Source organism: Periophthalmus magnuspinnatus, chromosome 19 (genome assembly GCF_009829125.3).
Source record: "Periophthalmus magnuspinnatus isolate fPerMag1 chromosome 19, fPerMag1.2.pri, whole genome shotgun sequence".
Classification (NCBI taxonomy): Eukaryota; Metazoa; Chordata; class Actinopteri; order Gobiiformes; family Gobiidae; genus Periophthalmus; species Periophthalmus magnuspinnatus.
Genome location: NC_047144.1, coordinates 3605374 through 3623731, shown reverse-complemented (window position 1 = coordinate 3623731; position 18358 = coordinate 3605374). Strand labels below are relative to the sequence as shown.

Sequence of the window (18358 nt, the reverse complement as noted above, 5' to 3'; positions counted from 1 at the left end):
CATTCAAAAACGATCAAAACAGTGCAATTTTTATATTTTTTCAATACTTACAAGATCAAAAATTGTCAAAGTGCTTTTTTTCCCCCAATACTAGTTTCAATACTAGATCAATTACTATCTGAATATAATTTTTTAATAATCCAAATATTATTGCAGCTGATCCCAATGCTTCTGACAAACATTGGTATTAGATTTGCAATTTATGTTCACATTTTAAACATGCCCAGAAGAATTGACGACGAAAACAGGAAGATGAACTGACAAACAGACAGAGTTAGCAGTTTTTTTTTATGCAGAATAAGACAGAATGTTTTGTTGTTTATAAAGGAAATGAGGATACTTAAAAAATTGCACAGTTTACCGTATTTTCTGGAGTAATTAAATAAAAGTGTGCTATTTCAATTTGGGTAGCAACATGCCAAAATGTCATACAATAAGCAATGGGCTGTGTATGTGAATGTGGCTACGTCATCTGAGTTTCTGCTGTGGCCAACACAAATGATGGAGTAGGTGGTCACATGTTGGTGGGTTTTACAAGCACAAAATATTTGACTGCAAGTGCTGCATAGTCTGCCCTTTTACAAGCTCTTTAAATGTGTTATTTGTATTATTTTTCTATTATCTACACTAGGCAAGAGCACTGTCCAATAATGTGACATTGATAAATAATATACACTGCATCAAAAATTTGCACTTGGAGCTACATGTGATGTTTCTGATATGGCCCATTCTGTTCATGCATTCATAGGTCAAAATTACCCCAGTTCACAGTAGCTTAGGTCCATGTTTATTTATCTTATCAAACAAGAGTGCAGAAAGTTGATTGGCAGATTTGTGACCTGCGCAATGACCAGAGCGCCCCCTGCCTCGTGCGTAAAAACATGATATCGCTGTCCTCTTTCCGCGTTGTCGGTCCATATTGATTTAAATGGAGTTAATGAGCCAATTGGCGGCTTGTTGAGACTTCAGAGCCTGCAGATTGGACACATGGAGCAGCGCTTTGCAGTGTGGGAGCCCCCCCCTCCTCCGCTTGTTCCACTGGAGCGCGGTCGCGGTCCTCTGCTCCTCCACGCCCCGCCCCTTTCCCCCCGCGCTCCTCACCGCTCTGCACACACACACACACAGGGGCACACAGCAGTCACACAACACTCGCACAACAGTCACACAGCACTCACACACAGTCCCGGCTGCACCTCTGCCTGCTTCGGACCGGAGATACCCAAAAAACCAGACCCAAACTCATTTCTTCTTGGAGTGATTATCAGAATGGAGTGATATAGTTGCATTTCACGTTGTCCTGCGTAATCCAAGGTGAGTTTTTGCAGAAGTTTCTTAACACATTTTGGCTGTGTTGACGTTATTGTTAATTGGCACTACACAAATGGAGTGGAGGCTATAGCAACTTAGCAAATTTGATTTATTTTAGATTTTTTTCCAACACTTTTTTTTTTGTATTGCTGTTCTGTCCAAGTAATGTCCTTTGTCTAAATCAAATTAAATTATTTTTCATGTTTGGTCTTATAAAAACCTTACACAATTCTTAAATACTTAAATACTTACTTTTGCAAGACTTTTTTATATCCTTATCTTTATCTTTATCCTTATCCTTCCAGCTTTTATGACTATCCACCAGCCAATTAGTTTGCAATTAGCTGGACACTTTCTATTGAACTTGAAAAGGGTTAATGTTTAATAGAATACATTAATAGACTTCCTGCTATTCATCCAATGGACAAATATTTGGTTTATTTAGCGATAAGCCCATGCCATTATGACTTGTAAAAAGATATGGACTAAAAAGTGACTTGTTACCGCTGTGGCCGTATGGTTATCACAGGCAGTGTTTATGGATACAGCTGTGGGAGTCATTGAGTGAGGACAAATGTTGATAGAAGCTTTTCCCCAAATCTCCGACATGAAATTCCACCGCCTCGACAACAAATTTAGATCCTTCTAACAGCCCTGGTGATATATGATTACACATGCTCATAAGGCCGAGCAAACTCCAGCTTTGATTTGTCTCGCCCTTGCCTTGTAATTACAGCTATTTCCACACATAGTAAAAAAAACAAAACATGGACACTGACATTTTGGGTGAAATATGTGTAGAGACATACCCACTCGCTGTATCGAAATATCAGTATATCGTGATATTAAATTTGGCAATACAGTATTGATATCATGGGCTCAATATAACATCAATATAGCATAAGTATTTTTTTTTTGGGCATATTTTACGAAATTATTGGGTGAGTAATACAATATTTGTTGCTTGTTTTGACAGAAAAAAACTTAAACTTGATTTTTACTGTCTTAAAAATACAAAAAATAGTTAATTTTAAATGGTTTTCAGTGGTCCAAAGTTATTCCTCACTTACCTTATGCATCCAGAACACCCTGATTATTCACCGCAAAGAGTTTATAAGCTGACAGTAGCATACGCAGCTGACTTGCAATACAATACATCTGACACATTCATCGTTTTTATGATTAAGTGGCTGTGTTCCAAATGAAGTTTTAGCAGGTAAATAATGCAGTTATATTGATCACGGCATGTATCAGAAAACTGTGAGATCATCGTATCCTGAGCTATTTATCATACTGAATCCTGAGGGACCCTGTGATTCCCAGCCCTAGTTGGCATAGCGGACAAGTTGTTGGCCTTGCAAGTGTTTTAATTAGAGCTACAAGTGACCAACAAAATGTCCAGGGGGGTGTGACCTCTGACCCTCCCCTGCGGTCCACTAAGGAGGCCACCATATGAAATGCCACACACACACACACACACACACGCTGCTGTAGGAGACCGTTGGCCCGGACAAATAAACACACAAACGGAAACATTGGAGATCGATAAGAGCACAGAATCCAGTAGGCTAATTCAGGGGGTCAAAAACATTTCCCGCCCGAATACAACTCCAGATAATGTTTGGCTTTTTAAACATCCATGACTAAGCAAACTGACAACAATGAAGCAGAACTATCCAAAGTACAAACAAACATAAATCTAAATTATATCTTTAGCGTCATCATCATCACTGGACTTAAAAATTGTTCTTTATTTTGTGGCACCTGTATATTTCACACTGTAAATGTCTGACGCCCTCTGCTGGCAAACAGTGAGGAGTGATGCATGTTGAAATGGCAAAGTAGCAGCGTGGCTATTCTCAACGTTAGCTGTTCAGATACATGCTTTGTAGTACCTTTACGTCTTTCTTAATCTAGATTACATTAGTAAATATATATCAGTGCAGCCGAACACTACTCCAGACATAATAATTAAATTCTCTGTGCTATATAAGAAACTTGCGTATCACCAGCAGCACCTGTACTGCAGATTGAGAACCCATGGGCTAACATAATGATTAAACTTTGATGAAAAGAATGCCATTGAGAATTTCCTGTTTCCTCTTTCATGCTCGCGTTGGTAATGTGCTCGCCAGATGATCAGCACATGTCTATACGAATCTATCACATTACAATGACGCCTTCTCTCCTCATACCTACTCTTACTCGGGCTCTACATTCCTGACGGGACCTATGGCGGTGACCTCTAGGTGTCATTGACGTAGCCAAATGTGGAGAGGGGTCAGTTGCGTCCAGCTGCTGTCTTTGCTTTCACATTGCAGACGTTTCAATTGAAATATGGTGAAGATGCTTTGTCACTGTCAGAAAAAAATCAAAACACGAATCCTTAATTTGAGATGGTCCGATATGGATTTTGTTTTCCTCGACCGCTATCTGATTTTTCTCTTTCCATCTGATATTTCTCTTGCTGTTTGCGTGTTATTTGCCAATGCCCTTATTTTAAAGTCAATTGGAAGGCCCTAAAATTTGTTCATTTTATTTATTTATTTTATTTATCAGAATTAGACAAGTGTACCAAGGCCACTCACTGCCGTTTGTTATCTTGGCCTATGTCATAAGAGGTATAATACTCCCTACAACGGAAGCATGGCTCGACTAGACTGGAATGAACAGCACTATCATATATCACAATGTCTTGAGGGTTAATGTGTCCAGCCTCATGCTCCTTTTTTTTTTTTTTTTACAACTCCTGGACTACTTCAGTTTATTCCACAACAGATATGTCCCTAAACCTTATATAACATCTTTGCTTGTTCTTTTTTGGCTGGATATATTAAGAAGAGGGATGTTTGATGATAAGGATATCATAAATCTTAGGAGGTATCTTTGGTTAATCTAAAATCCTTTCTTCTGCCTAAAGGATCCAGGTTAACACAGGAAATCTGACTTCATGGGAACTTGGCAATGACGACTGTAAAGTGTTCCCAGCTTTGGCACCGCTCCACCTCCCCCGTCTTCCTGAGGCCTTCCAGTTTATGATATTTGGCACCAACATGGCAAATCGCAGACAGAACAATATAGGAACGCAAAGGGAGACAATGACAGCTGCTAATCATTACTTTGGGACATAAGCATGGGCGCAGATGGATATTTTTAGAGTTAGTAAGAGAATAGACAGTGCCAGACCCTCCTCTTGCAGCTTTCCCCTCTTTGTTCTCGGAAGACGTTATACATAAAGACAGACGGTTCTAAATAAACACATTTATGGAGACAGGGCTTCAAAAGAGAAAGTAATTACTCAAGTCAAGTGCAATAAGGAAAAAGCAATTAGTAACTTCCTGTCACAAAGTTGTTGTGTTGGATTGTATGGCAAGTGTTTGTTCCTGTGTTAATGTGAAGGTTCATAAGGAAAATTGATATATCATATTTGTGGCAGTTCTTTCTACTAGTAGTGGCATCTTTTTCTTGTCTCGTCGCATAGATACAGTGAGCGGGTATGCCTCTACACAGATCTGGCCTGTTAGTTGGCATTTTTCACGGAGACAAGCAGGTGGTGGACCCTCTACCCCACAAGCTAAGTTTACTACTGCATGTTTTGAGGTTAGATGTTCAAATCTGCAAATATTTTTTTTAGTTAGAGGTGTTAGGATGCTAGTTGTTGTTAGCAAAACTCATAAACACATCACGTTGAATAGTTAGGACGCTAGAAGTGAAAAATAGTAGACGGAAAGAACTACGCTTGAGACATAATTTGCAAGGTTCTCCCACAATTTTCTTTCTAGCATGTTAAAACCCCCAAGTGGCCTATAATACCGTAAGATTATTACATAAAAGCTGTCATCATAATTACACTGCGTGTGGTGGTCTCCCTTTTCTAATATTAATGTTTTGGCAAAGCAGAGCCATGAACAATAAAAAACGATTTCACCAGGACCTAATTACGCCCTCATTATACCTCATTATATCCCTCCGCCCCCTTATAATGACCTCTATAACTCCAGTCCGCCTCTGTTTGTGTTTGAACCAAGGAAGGAACGCTCGCACAAAGGAGCAAAAACACAACCAAAAAGCCAACCTAGAGCGAACTGCCAATTTCAACAGATGCTCGAATACGCTAAAGATATCTGTGGAGGCTTAAAGTTGTTTTGTTGGAGAGGGAGGAAGTGCAGCGATGTTTAGCTTGGATCCGGTCAGAGCACGGATGGCGAAAATAGGGCCGTAATTGAAAGTCCGAGGGAGAGCCTGAAATATGTGGCCTTATCTTTTGTGTATTTGTTCACCTGGTTAGCGGGTTAGTTAGTAAAGGACACGAGATGAAAGAGTTGCGACAGCAAGCAAAGGGCATAATTGATTTAGCGTTTAGGAACGTCAACCCTTTTGAGCCTAAGCAATAGAGGTTTTGTGTAGTTGGCGTTGGATAAGGGAAGTGAGGTAAAGGTTGAGTAGGGAAACGTGAGGGGAAATGAATTCTGTAAAGTCGTGCATGGAAACTACATCTGTAATATCTGTGCTATGAAATATTACACTAATGTTTTATATGTCAAATTGTTAGAGCATGGTGAGATCTGAAATTGATTATATAAACTCTTTAATTACCATTGCATTAATATAACTCAATGTTACCACAGTTAGGGATGTCACACTATCAAATTTTAGTGTTATAATTATTGTGTACAGAAACACAAACACTATCATTTTACAATTATTCATGATTATTGACAACTTAATCAAATGAAATACAGCATTCACGTTTATTTTTTTATTTTTTTTAATTTTAAACCAGATTTTAACAGGCAGTGTACCTGAGTTTTACTTTCCTGGCAAACAAAACTAGTTCATTTTAAACAATTGCAGTGGTTGTGTTATTCCTCACACACCTTATGAATTCATATTATACTAATTATACACAGCGATGAGTTTACTGTCACTTGTCACAACTTTCAGAGACCAGAGCGGAGCTTCGCCAGCGCAGTAACACTAACAACAAATAGCATGCTAACCACACCCTGCATGAATCTTGGACAATAAAACGCTTTAAAATCGGATGCAGACAGTACGTACCAGACTTACTTTGACCTCAAGAGCTGCTTATAGACTACAACATATCTGTACTGGGACGATAAATGTTTTGTTCAAATACAAGGGATAGGCCCTTTAAGATTTAAATATATGAAATAACTGGACTAGTTAGTAGTACCATTATAGTAGAATCCCCTACTGCAATTCAATTCTGAACACTCTGTCTGTATCAGTAAAAAAGCAATGCCTTATTCGTAGTTTTTAGATGGTTTATTCATATAAAGTTTCTGTTTTGTTCTTATTGCCTTTCTTTCACGTCAACATAACTCTTTCTCCTTGTATTGTATTGGTTTCTATTATGGAAAGTACCTGAACAATCGCTCCATCATTGAGACTACTGAAATATTACAGATCATAACGTATTATTCACAAACTTTAACACATGTTTTCCTGATATTGTGCAGGCTTAAGCAATAGATTTAAGGAAGAACAATGGCATATTCATAGTAGCATGTTTCCAATCCTCCCTGAGCAGCAGACAGTGCATGCGCTGCCTTCTGTTCTGACGGATGCTCCTCTGGCTCTCATTAAAGTGTGGTTCCCCTGGTTTAGGGCCAGTTCAATGCTTTACGTCGTGACATGGACATATTTTATGGAGTCTGTCTGTGAAGTTCCACACAACTGCAAAACCTTGGACTGCGGAGCTGATAGAAAATAATATTGTGTTGTTGAAGAAAGTATTAGATTGTAACACTCGAGAGTACTGGCTTTATGAAGTTGGAGCAGAAACAGGGTCATAATTTAGACAGCAGTGTTGGTTATATTTGGATCAGCGATGAGTGGATGTTCTTGGCTACTTACGACAAGAATGTTTGAATGTTCTTTGTCCTTTCAATTTTCAGTTTCATTGCAATCATTTGATACTCACAGGTTATTCAGAGCAACCTGTCAAACGAGACATTTCTCAATACTTGTATATGACGCATTTGTACAGAATATGTTTTATAACTTAAAGGTGCACTACGTGACTTTTCTGGTGAGACGTCCACCACCTGCTTGTCCCCACGGAGACGTTATTGCTCTGAGATGTTCCACAGTATGGTGTATTCAATTATAGGTGTCTTTATTGCCCACGTTACTTATATGTAAATGGTCATAATCATGCTTTAATGAAACGAAATGAAATACTTGTTGTTAAACTAAATACTTCTTGTTGTATTTTTGAGATAGTGTTAAAAGCTTAAAGTGATAGGATGCAATGTAACGTTCTAAAGGTGGAAAGTCAACTGCATGGTTCTACGGAAATGGAAAGTTAAAACCAGAACATTCTCCATGGAGATAGAAATGTTTTATGCCATACTATGGAAGATTATATCCATAGCAATAACATTTCCATAGAGACAAGCAGGAAGAGGCCCAACTCCAGGCCAAATAAGAGTCAGGTTTGTGGAGATGCAAGTCTGCTCAGAGTAAAATTTTATATTTTTCAGTACAATAAACACACCAATAGTGAAAAAACAGGCTTTTACACTAAAATGGTGCTTTAAAAATATTTTGTGTAACAAGTCTTCCTTAAGGATCCACAGTCTGTACAATTTACTCTTTATAAACCTTTCTTACTTCCTATTCTTACTTCTGACTCCTATATTTTACAGAAATCATTTGGACTGTCTGGAGTGGCATCAGACTGGTTTTAGAAGACCCAAGCCCCCTACCAAGACTGTAACCTAATCCAAGGTATGCTCGAGCCCCCCTACTGTTTTTAGATGACAACGATGTTACAACCAGGGAGTTAATAGTATTTTTGTAAAACTTTTTGTATATCTATTTTTATATATGTGTCATTCTAGATCGACTCAAACCAGTGCTCATTTGGGCAGCGCATGTGTAGGTCGTATGAGCTTTGCCCTTTATGTCCCACAACACAGGTCCAAAAGGGGGCGACCCTGTCTGTGCTGTGGTCAGAGGAATTAACCGGATTAAAGGGAAACACAAAACACCAGCCTGTATAAACACAATAATGAATGGCCTCCTCCAGCGAGTCTGCTTAATGCTGTTATCAATTACACTGTCTTGTTTAAACATGATGCACAGACAACTGTTTTTCCTTATTGGAAGAAACAAATTATTGTCTTAATGACGTGTGCAGATGGTGAAAATTGGAGCTGGTTCGATATAGATTTTCAGGCAGTGTTTGTTTTGCTTATTTGACCATATGAAGGCCCACATATCCCAGTGTAGCTGTAGATAATGGTACAGTATGAAACCTCTTCGGTGGAGGGTCTGCAGCCTGCTTGTCACCATTGATTTGCTTAGAATGTTCCACAGTTAGGCATTAAAAACCTTTATCTCCCTGGGGACAAGCAGATGATGTAACCAGGCCAAGTTACAGGTCATATCTGTGGAGCTTACAGTAAGAATGCATGCTTTTTGATGTATTTTTGAGCAATAAAACCCCCAATAAATGAATATGTCTGAGATACTGTTATCACGATACTAAAATTTCAAACTTGATTTTGATAGTAAAGAATAAACTTGATTCTCAATACTGATTTTGATACCGAAGTTAAGCTTTTTTAGACGATAACTCTAAATAATAGTGTTTGTTTATTATTCAGTGTAGGCTTGTAAGATTTAACTGTTCAGAAAAAGTCAAATTTGATCCAGTTATATATATTTTTTATTATTATTATTATTTTTTTTCAGTACCGATAGTTGCTTAAATGAGTATCTAGTTCTGTTTTGTCATTTTCGATACTCTTTGACAGCTCAAATTATAGTCTCACGTTCAACCTCCGTGTGAGTTTCGCGCTGGTGGCGGGGAGGAGAGGGCGCCCCAGACTGCGTGTCGTGAACTGTAGCAGCTCATTAATGCAGCCAGATGGGTAGAGTGCATGTGTGGGGGCGGCAGTACAGGGGCTTATAAAGAGAAACAGAGGACCTTGTCAGAGCTGCTTTATACTATCAAAATATTTAAGGATTGGATATCCATTACTCCGCTGGCAAAGAACAACACTGGGAGGAAGGCTTTTTTTTCCCCCTGCTCTAATACACACAAGGAAGTCATAGCTCAGCTTCTCTTATCAGATATTTTAAGTCTGTTTTCCCCACCTAACATATTTTCACTGAAAGTCTATATATGCAAAATTGAGTCTTGTGAGTTTTAAGCCATGTTACAACGTTGTTACCTTTTTCACACTAACGCACTTCCACAATACCTGGAGTTGTATTTTGTTTCATTCATACATATTTGAGTAATCCTGCATTATTGGGCTGTCTGCATCTCCAAAACTCAATATGCTCGTTTCTAGTTGGATACCAGTTAACGTAATTTGCTATTTAAAGGTGCACTGTGTAACTTTTCCTAGCGCTTTGACTAGAATGTTCCAAAAAATATGGCATTAAATTTTACTCTGTCATCACGGAGACACCCCTAGGCCAAGTTACAGGTCTGTGGAGAGGCGACTCTTCCCTGCTCAGTTAAGGTGTTTAAACGTGTTACTGAATGAAGGCATATGCAAGTTTATTGTTATACGGTGAAAAACATTCCAGATAAAGCTATAACATCCAAGGGGACAAGCAGGAGGGAGATCTTTCTACTGGAAAAGATGTAATACAAAACATATCTTGTGTCATAATTGTGTAAAATATGATATTATAATGAGACGATAGTAAGCTAGTTTGATTGAGAGCTATACCACGAGCTACAAGCCATCAAGCCACAAGATTGTTTTTAGAGGATGACTGTTCTAAAACGGGCACATTCTTATTTGGACTGATGTTGATCTCATATCCTGTTTTTACTACACTACTAAAAGCTGTGCTGTTAGAGTGGCGTGTACTGTGTAGGTTTATAGACTGGTTTCTGCTGCTCTAACTCAATCCTTTCAGAGAGAATAAACTCCTCTTTTCTGTGACAAAGCAGGTCAGACTGACTCCAGGAATCCCCTAAAAGTCTGTCTCTCCTCTGCAGCGGCAAAGTAGACTGTGTCTAAATTTAGTCAGTTCCAGACCAGTGGACCTTTGGAACGCAGAATCCTAAAAAAAAAAAAACTCTTGTCTGGGATCAGTTGAATGTTGTGCATAATAGACAGAGGTGGGTAGAGTAGGTAATTTTACTTAAGTAAGAGTAATGTTACTTCAAAACAATATTACCCAGGTACAAGTATTGAAAATCAGATACCAATTGATAAAGAAACTAGTATCGAAAACTAGGCAAGGCAAGTTTATTTGTATAGCACAATCTGTACACAAAGTAATTCAAAGTGATTTACAGAATAAGAAAGATGTTAAAATCACACAAATTAAAACATAAATAATCACAAATAATCATCATAAAATTAACATTAAAGGAGAAAAGTTCAGAATAAATCTGTTCAGTCACATGCAGCTAAACAGAACTCTTTTGATCCTGGATTTAAACATTGTCAAAGTAGAGGCCTGTCTCACATCTTCAGGAGATTGTTCCAGGTTTTAGCTGCAGAAAACTGAAACTCTGATTCTCCATGTTTAGTCCTGACTCTGGGCTCAGCAGGAGGTCGGTCCCTGAAGTCCTCAGAGTGTGAGATGGTTCATGTGGCTCTAACATGTGGGAGATGTTCTTTGGTGCTGGTCCATGGAGAGACTTGTACACAAGCAGAGCTAGATATTCATTTGAGCAAGTTTTGATACTAAAATAGTCACATTCACACTACAGAAGTTACCCTTTCCTGAATATCTTTAGAATGATCTTGAGCTGTATCAAAACAAGTATAAGACTCATAGACTAGTACACACCCATGGACCACCATGAACCTACTGGACACTGAGGGATCACACAGATATAAGGCCACATGGGAATATAAAAAAATACTATTATTTAATGTTAAAAATCCCATTCTATTGTCTAAATAAAGAGGGAAAAGACAAAACATAATGCACAAAATCTGGTATTTTCAAAGGACAGACACAAACATTTAATCATTTCTGAAAGAGCGATGCAAGAAACATAAATGGTCAAAACATTTCATATTGTCAACATAAACCTTTTGTCACTTGTAGACTTTCAGTGGGAAGAGTAACCAAAACCTTTACTCGAGTAAAGGTATTCCTGGAGTTGTGTTTTGTTTCATTCACACATGCTTAACGCACAAACCCTGTATATTTAGTTCTCTCAAACTGAAAACACGCTGTTACACCTTGTCACATGTAAACACAAAATGCAGTTTTAGGTACTGATTTTATTAAGTGAACAAAATCCATCTGAACCTACATGGCCCATGTGAAAAAGTAATTGCCCCCTAAACCTAATAACTGGTTGAACCGCCCTTAGCAGCAACAACTGCAGTCAAGGTTTGTGAGAACTGGCAATGAGTCTTTCACGTCACTGTGGAGGAATTTTGGCCCACTCTTCTTTGCAGAATTGTTTTAAGTCAGCCACACTGGAGGGTTTCTGAGCATGAACCGCTTTCTTAAGGTCATGCCACAGCATTTCTATTGGGTTCAGGTCTGGACTTTGACTAGGTCGCCCAAAAACCCTCATTTTGTTTTGTAAACCACTCAGAAGTGGACTTGCTGGTGTGCTTTGGATCATTGTCCTGCTGAAGAACCCAAGTGCACTTCAGCTTGAGGTCATAAACTGAAGGCCGGGTGTTCTCCTTCAGGATTTGTTGGTAGAGAGCAGAGTTCATGGTTCCTTCAGTTACAGCAAGTCGTCCAGGTCCTGAAGCAGCAACGCCCCAAACCATGACACTAGCGCCACCATGTTTCACTGTTGGCATGATGTTCTTTTTATCAAATGCTCTGTTCATTTTACACCAAATGTGACGGGATGCACCCCTTCCAAAAAGTTCAACTTTAGTTTCATCAGCCCACAGAATATTTTCCCAAAAGCTTTGGGATCATCATCATGTTTTGTGGCAAAAGTGAGATGAGCCTTTATGTTGTTTTTTGTCAGCTGTGGCTTTTGCCCTGAACTCTGCCATGCATGCCATTTTTAGCTAGTGTCTTTCTTAGGGTTGAGTCATGAACACTGACCTTTACTGAGGCAAGTGAGGCCTGCCATTGTTTAGATGTTGTTCTGGGTTCCTTTGTGACCTCTTGGATCAGTCGTCACTGTGCTCTTGGGGTCATTTTTGTAGGCCGGCCACTCCTGTGAAGGTTCACCACTGTACCATGCTTTCTCCATTTGTGAAGTCCCAAAGATTTAGAAATGGCTTTATAACCTTTTCCAGACTGAGACATGTCGATTACTTTTCTTCTTATCTGCTCCTGAATTTCTTTGGATCATGGCCGACTTCACCTTGTGAGACATGTTCTATTTAAGTGATCTCTTGATTTTGAAAGGTCTGGCAGCATCAGGCCTGGGTGTGGCTATGAAATTAAACTCGGCTTTCCACAGTAAAATTATTAATCACCGTTACCTTATCATTTAACAAGGGGCCATTACTTTTTCACATAGGATCATGTAGGTTTGTATTTTTTATGTTTACTTGGGTTATCTTTGTTTTAATATTTAAATTTGTTTGATGATCTGAAACAGTTAAGTGTGACACACATGCAAAAAGTAAGAACTCAGGAAGGGACCAAATACTTTTTCACAGCACTGTAGGACCTTAAAAGTGTCACGTAAATGTAACTGAGTACTACCCACCTCTGACAATAGAATAGCATTGGTTTCACTCATCTCTACTCAACCGCTCCTATATAAACCACCCTATGTCATTCTTTTCAAACCCATACATCTTTGCCCATTTTTTAAACATAGATGTTCTGTCTGTTTTTGTTCCCCCGTAGATGTTTCCACCGCGCCACCGCACAAACGCTAGCAGCTGGACCAGAGACCTATTTCTGAGCTGATGCGGATTGGAGAGCCAGCCGAGGGAAACCAGGCGACCTCACTACATTCCAAAAGGCCCGGCCGCGTCCAACTACACAACTGCATAGTGTTCTAAGCAATTTATGCGCGTTTAATTCGGCCAGCTATGCAGAACGGCAAGCTACAAAGACCAGGGCAGAGCTTGGCTTGCACATGATAGACATAGATGTTAAATTGTCAGGTATTTGGGAGTGCTGGAGAAGTTACACGCTTTTTGGGATGCTGGAATAAGTCTTGACAGCAGATTTTTGTCGACATAAAATAAGACCGCAAGACTATTCAGAATTGGAATTTGAATAGACGCCATTAGCAAATCGCAAAGTACCATAATTTCCTTCATAAACAACAAAATATCTTGTCTCATATTCCATAAAACTGCTAACCTTGTAGTTTAGATCTGTCCAAACATGTTCTGAAATGTGATTCTTGTATTAGTTTGTCAGTTCATATTTCAGTCTTTTTGTCAATTCTTCTGGAAGTGTTTAAAATGTGAATTTGGAACAGAATCCTATTATTAAACCATAAATAAATCTAAACCATTCAGACCTAGCATAAAATATTGTAGATTAAAGTTGTCGACAATCTGGAATTATATTTTGGATTTTTTAATAAGTGTGAAAAACTGGTCAAAATGAATCTTCAAGAAAAATTATCGGGACTAAAAGGTCTGGTAACACACTCCCACAGCAAGAGACGCTTTAAAGGGGACCTAACCACAGATATGATCAGCCCCCCGCTTGGTGACTTCCGCCACACCATGCATGTCGGCCGTGGTGGAGACGTTTTCGGCGACACCTCCTTCCTCAGTAATCACGGGGGCACGGCCAATGGGAATGGCGGTGAAACGGACTCGATCACCAGCCCGGATAACAAGATAGGAGCCTTCTTCTCCAGGACCCTGCGCCAGATCAGGAGGGGCTCGGACAACCGGCCCCGAGAGGAGGCCAAGGAGCTGTCGCCGCCGCCCCCGGCTGTGTCGCCCATCATCAAGAACGCTATCTCCCTACCCCGGTTGGATGTGGACCTACCCAATGGGACCCCCACCCGAGTGCTCTTCCCCAGCAGCCAGAGCACGCCGGAGAACAAGACGACCACATATGGTGAGTATGAGAATGTTATGGAAGTGGCGAGCTGAAAGGCGCACTATGGAACTTTTCTAGTGGAGATTCTGAGGTCTACTTGTCTCCGTGGAGATGTTTTTGCATTGACTGGAAGGTTTTCTTAGTAGGAATGCACGTTTTTGAAGGTATTGATTAACAATAAGATACACCTGTAATTAAATAAATGCAGGATAGAGAGGTTTAATGCCATACTGTGGAGCATTCCAGGCGAAGTAACATTTCCAAAGAGACCTATCAATTTACCCACACAAATATTTGAGTAAGTAAACATCAGGTTTAGTCAATTTAAAAAAGATGATTGAGGACAATGGAAAAGACAGTTACAACATCAGATAAGGTAAAGTAGTAGTGGTATTATTTTTCTTGGGGCCCCCTAGTGGCAATGGGGAACCAGTGTTTGTGCCCAGTTTGTATATTGTTAGAAACGGCCTTGGACAGATTTGCAGCAGTGAAAAAGAAGTAATCAAATTGCAGTTAGTTGACCATGCCACGTGTTATGAGAGATTTTCAGTTAAATTCTTGTCTGTAAATGCTCTATTTGTAAAGATCTGACATAATTCCACAAACCCCATTCATCTTGACTGGAAATTTCTGAACATGATGTCATCTATTTGCACTCATTCATTTTGGAATTTACAGAAAGAACAACCACTAATCTTGAAATTGGCCTTTATACCAGAGACCGCTCTCCTTTGGTGTTAAATTACATTGACGCTAAACAAAGTCAAACACCGCATAGTTGCCAGGTCAGATGAACTGGAGACATTTTGCGCTGTAACTTAAACAGATTTGCCCCAGATGTCCTCCATGAATCACCTCTTAGGCCCTGTAATCATTGGCACTGATAACACAAGTATCCAGACTAAGCTATGCCTGTTTGAATGCGTCACATGACATGGTACAATCTGTCTGACCTCCTCCGCTTTTCGGGCTGTCTGCAGGGGGTCGATAATGGGAACGCAAAACACATTTTTTTTGGATGCTGTAATGTCAGACTTTATTAACCTGTGTTTGAATGACTCACCGTTAAACTAGGAAATGGGTTTGTTCACCTTCTGGGCAAACGTGAGAGAGGTTTAGACTCATGGAGAATGCTATTAATATATTACCATGGTGCAGATTAGAGCGGTGCCAGCATCATGTGGGGTTAGCTAGCATGTCTGTCTAAAACCAGTTAATAGCTGTAACATCTCATATAAGAAAAATAAGTCATACATTTCTTTTTTTATACCAATTATTTATTTACTGGTCCTGCTAATATCCAATCTAGTGCATGTTATCTTATGCAATTGGAATATTTTGAAACAATATATACTGCCCTCTGTTGGAAAGACATTTCTTCTTCTACTTTCCCATTTATTTGATCAGAAGTCAAAATGATATTATTGATAATATTAAAGGTGCACTGTAGGTTTTCTGGTGGAGGGTACGCTGCATGCTTGTCTCTATGGAGATGTTATTGTTGTGCCTATAATATTCCCCATTAAAGACATCCAAATGGCCCTATTAAGAAAAGTTACAAGAGCCCGCTCACAGTAAGAATGCATGTTTTTCAAGTTATAATTTTAGAAATAGAAACACCTGTAACTGAATTGGTCCAATGTGTCTAAAACAATGACATCTCCAATGAGGCAAGCAGGTGGCAGACCCTCAACCAGAATATTACACACGGCACTTTTAATTGGAACACAATAATATTTATCTATAAAGAGGTATTTTTCGTAAGATCACAGAACTTCAAAACTAGACTATAGGAATTGTAATATTTAGCACCTATTAAAGATGTATTTGATTCTAGCACATCCTCTACAGTTATTTCATATTTTGTTTTTGTCTGTGTGCTAAGGTGTGGACTCGGGCTTTGTCACCCTGCCTCGCCTGTCCCGCTTGGAGCGCCAGCAGCCCTCCATCTCCCTCCCCGCCCCCCTCCCCCCAGACCCGCACCGCGGCTCCCTCACTGACCCCGACCAGCCCCTTCTCCCCACCCGCACCTCCGCCCTCCTCGCCACCGAACCCAAGCGCACTGCCTACTCCGACTCCCTGCCGTCCCTCACCTCGCTCGACTTCACCTTCGACCTGGGACCGTCCCTCATGAGCGAAGTTCTGGGCCTGATCGACGGCGGCCATCTCGAGGACCATGGCCACGCCTGGGAGGAGGGATCGGCGTGCGGGCTGACCAACGAGGGCTCGGAGATGGATTCGGCGACCATCTCTTACGTGGATTCCCTGCTCAGAGAGGACTGCGGGGGCGGGAAAAGCCCAAACTGGGATGACGAAGAGGCGATCGAAGTTAACGAACGCGTATTTTCAGTTAAAATGCCCGATGTGGTGATGGGGTCTGCGGAGAGGGTGAAGGGGGGGGTAGGGATGGAGAGTGAGAGGTTTCAGAGCGCGACAGATGTGCTGGCACGTCACTACGGAGGCAGCGGGGTGGTGAAGGGACACTACAAGATGGACGCTCACTCAGACATGTTCAGCAAGAAGAAAATGTCCTACACTTACATTGAAGACGACGACGAAATCAAAGTCTAAAGAGGATAAAAGAGTGACGTTATGGGTCCATATTACGCTATTTTCTGATCTATGGTATAATGTTGTTTCCTCATCAAAAATATACCAGTGTTTTGTTTCAGTCACACACACAAACCCTGCATATTTAGGCTGAGTTCACCTTGTCATGTCGTGTTAATCATTGCGGTGGATTTGCTTATCTATATTGAACAAAGGGTGGCCATTAACATGAAATCTACCACTACATGACATCACAAGGTGGAACAAAGCATTTTGAGATGTGGATATGTTTACAGACTAATAATAAAGTGTTACTCAAGTTTATTTGAACAAAACAAAACATAAATCCAGGTGTTTTTGATGCGATAACAACATTCTAATATGGCTTAAAGCTCACAATAGTCAATTTTGCATAATATAGGACTTACATATTATGATTCCTGACTATAATCAAAGCAGCTTGTTTATTGAAGGGATAGCAATAAAAAAAAATGCAAGTCTGATCAGAATTTTTTATATCCAAATGGACATTTACTGATTAACGGATCTATTTATAACTATGCAATGAAGCCCCAGGTGTACCGGAATAAAGGGTCCTGATAGGAAATTAGATCATCACATAGATGGGTTAAAGGTGAAATATGTAACTTTTCGGGTGGGGATCTGCTACACACTTGCCTCCAATCTCCATGGAGATGTTAGTGCTTTATCTAGAATGCTGCGCAGTATGGCATTACACTTGTTTTGCATGTATTTGATTGCAAACATTTTTATTACTCAAAAATCGCAGCAGAATACCCGTAAATAGATTTGACCCCCGCTTGGTGGTAGATACGTTTAATGCCATACTGTGGGAAATTTCAGGCAAAGCAATAGCATCTCCTTTAACCAGAAAAGTTCCATAATGTAGCTTTAAATAAGGGAAGGGGGAAAATTTGAACAATACAAAGTCTTACTGTATCTTATAGCCTTCAAGTCACTCAGGAATGCACACAAAGGGAGGTTTTACACTACGATTGTTGCTGATTGGATATTGAGGGATGAGTATTTTCTGTTTAACACTAAAGCCTATAGCTGCAGACTACAATTACTCTGAGCACCTTGTATGAAAATGAAGTCTGACTCCTGTATTGCTTTTTATAGAAGATTTGTCTTATATATTTTCTACACTTGTACATGAAAATATAAGCAGCCATTTTGTATGTATATGTATGTAAGTATGTATGTATTGTGACCACCGGCAGCAAATTGTGCAAATCGCTACCACATGCTGCGGACAATAGCAACGATGTACTTATGATTATATAAATGGACAATAAAGCTATTTTGAATTGTTTGAAATAGTTTTATTATTTATATTGTCATTTCTAGTGTGTAATATTTTTGCTTTATTCATAAAACAGTAACTTTTTTTGTTTTAAATTGTGTTACAACTCCACCAGGAAGTGCTAAACAAAAATAAATACAAAACTTTAAATAAAATTAAAAGGATTAAAAGAGATGAAAATTGGCACCGGGGATGGTCCATGGATTATTATTATTA

At 39.6% G+C, this 18358-nt stretch overlaps 1 protein-coding gene across 1 annotated transcript; it reads left to right on the top strand.

Annotated features, from left to right (window-relative positions):
* The first annotated feature begins 1121 nt into the window (after nucleotides 1–1121).
* Nucleotides 1122–18156, top strand: cdc42ep1a (CDC42 effector protein (Rho GTPase binding) 1a). The gene is made up of 4 exons (XM_055229287.1): nucleotides 1122–1311; nucleotides 7983–8064; nucleotides 13102–14283; nucleotides 16151–18156. Exons 3-4 carry the CDS (start codon nucleotides 13815–13817, stop codon nucleotides 16834–16836), a joined length of 1155 nt encoding a protein of 384 aa, XP_055085262.1. The 5' UTR covers nucleotides 1122–1311; nucleotides 7983–8064; nucleotides 13102–13814; the 3' UTR covers nucleotides 16837–18156.
* The last annotated feature ends 202 nt before the right edge of the window (nucleotides 18157–18358 follow it).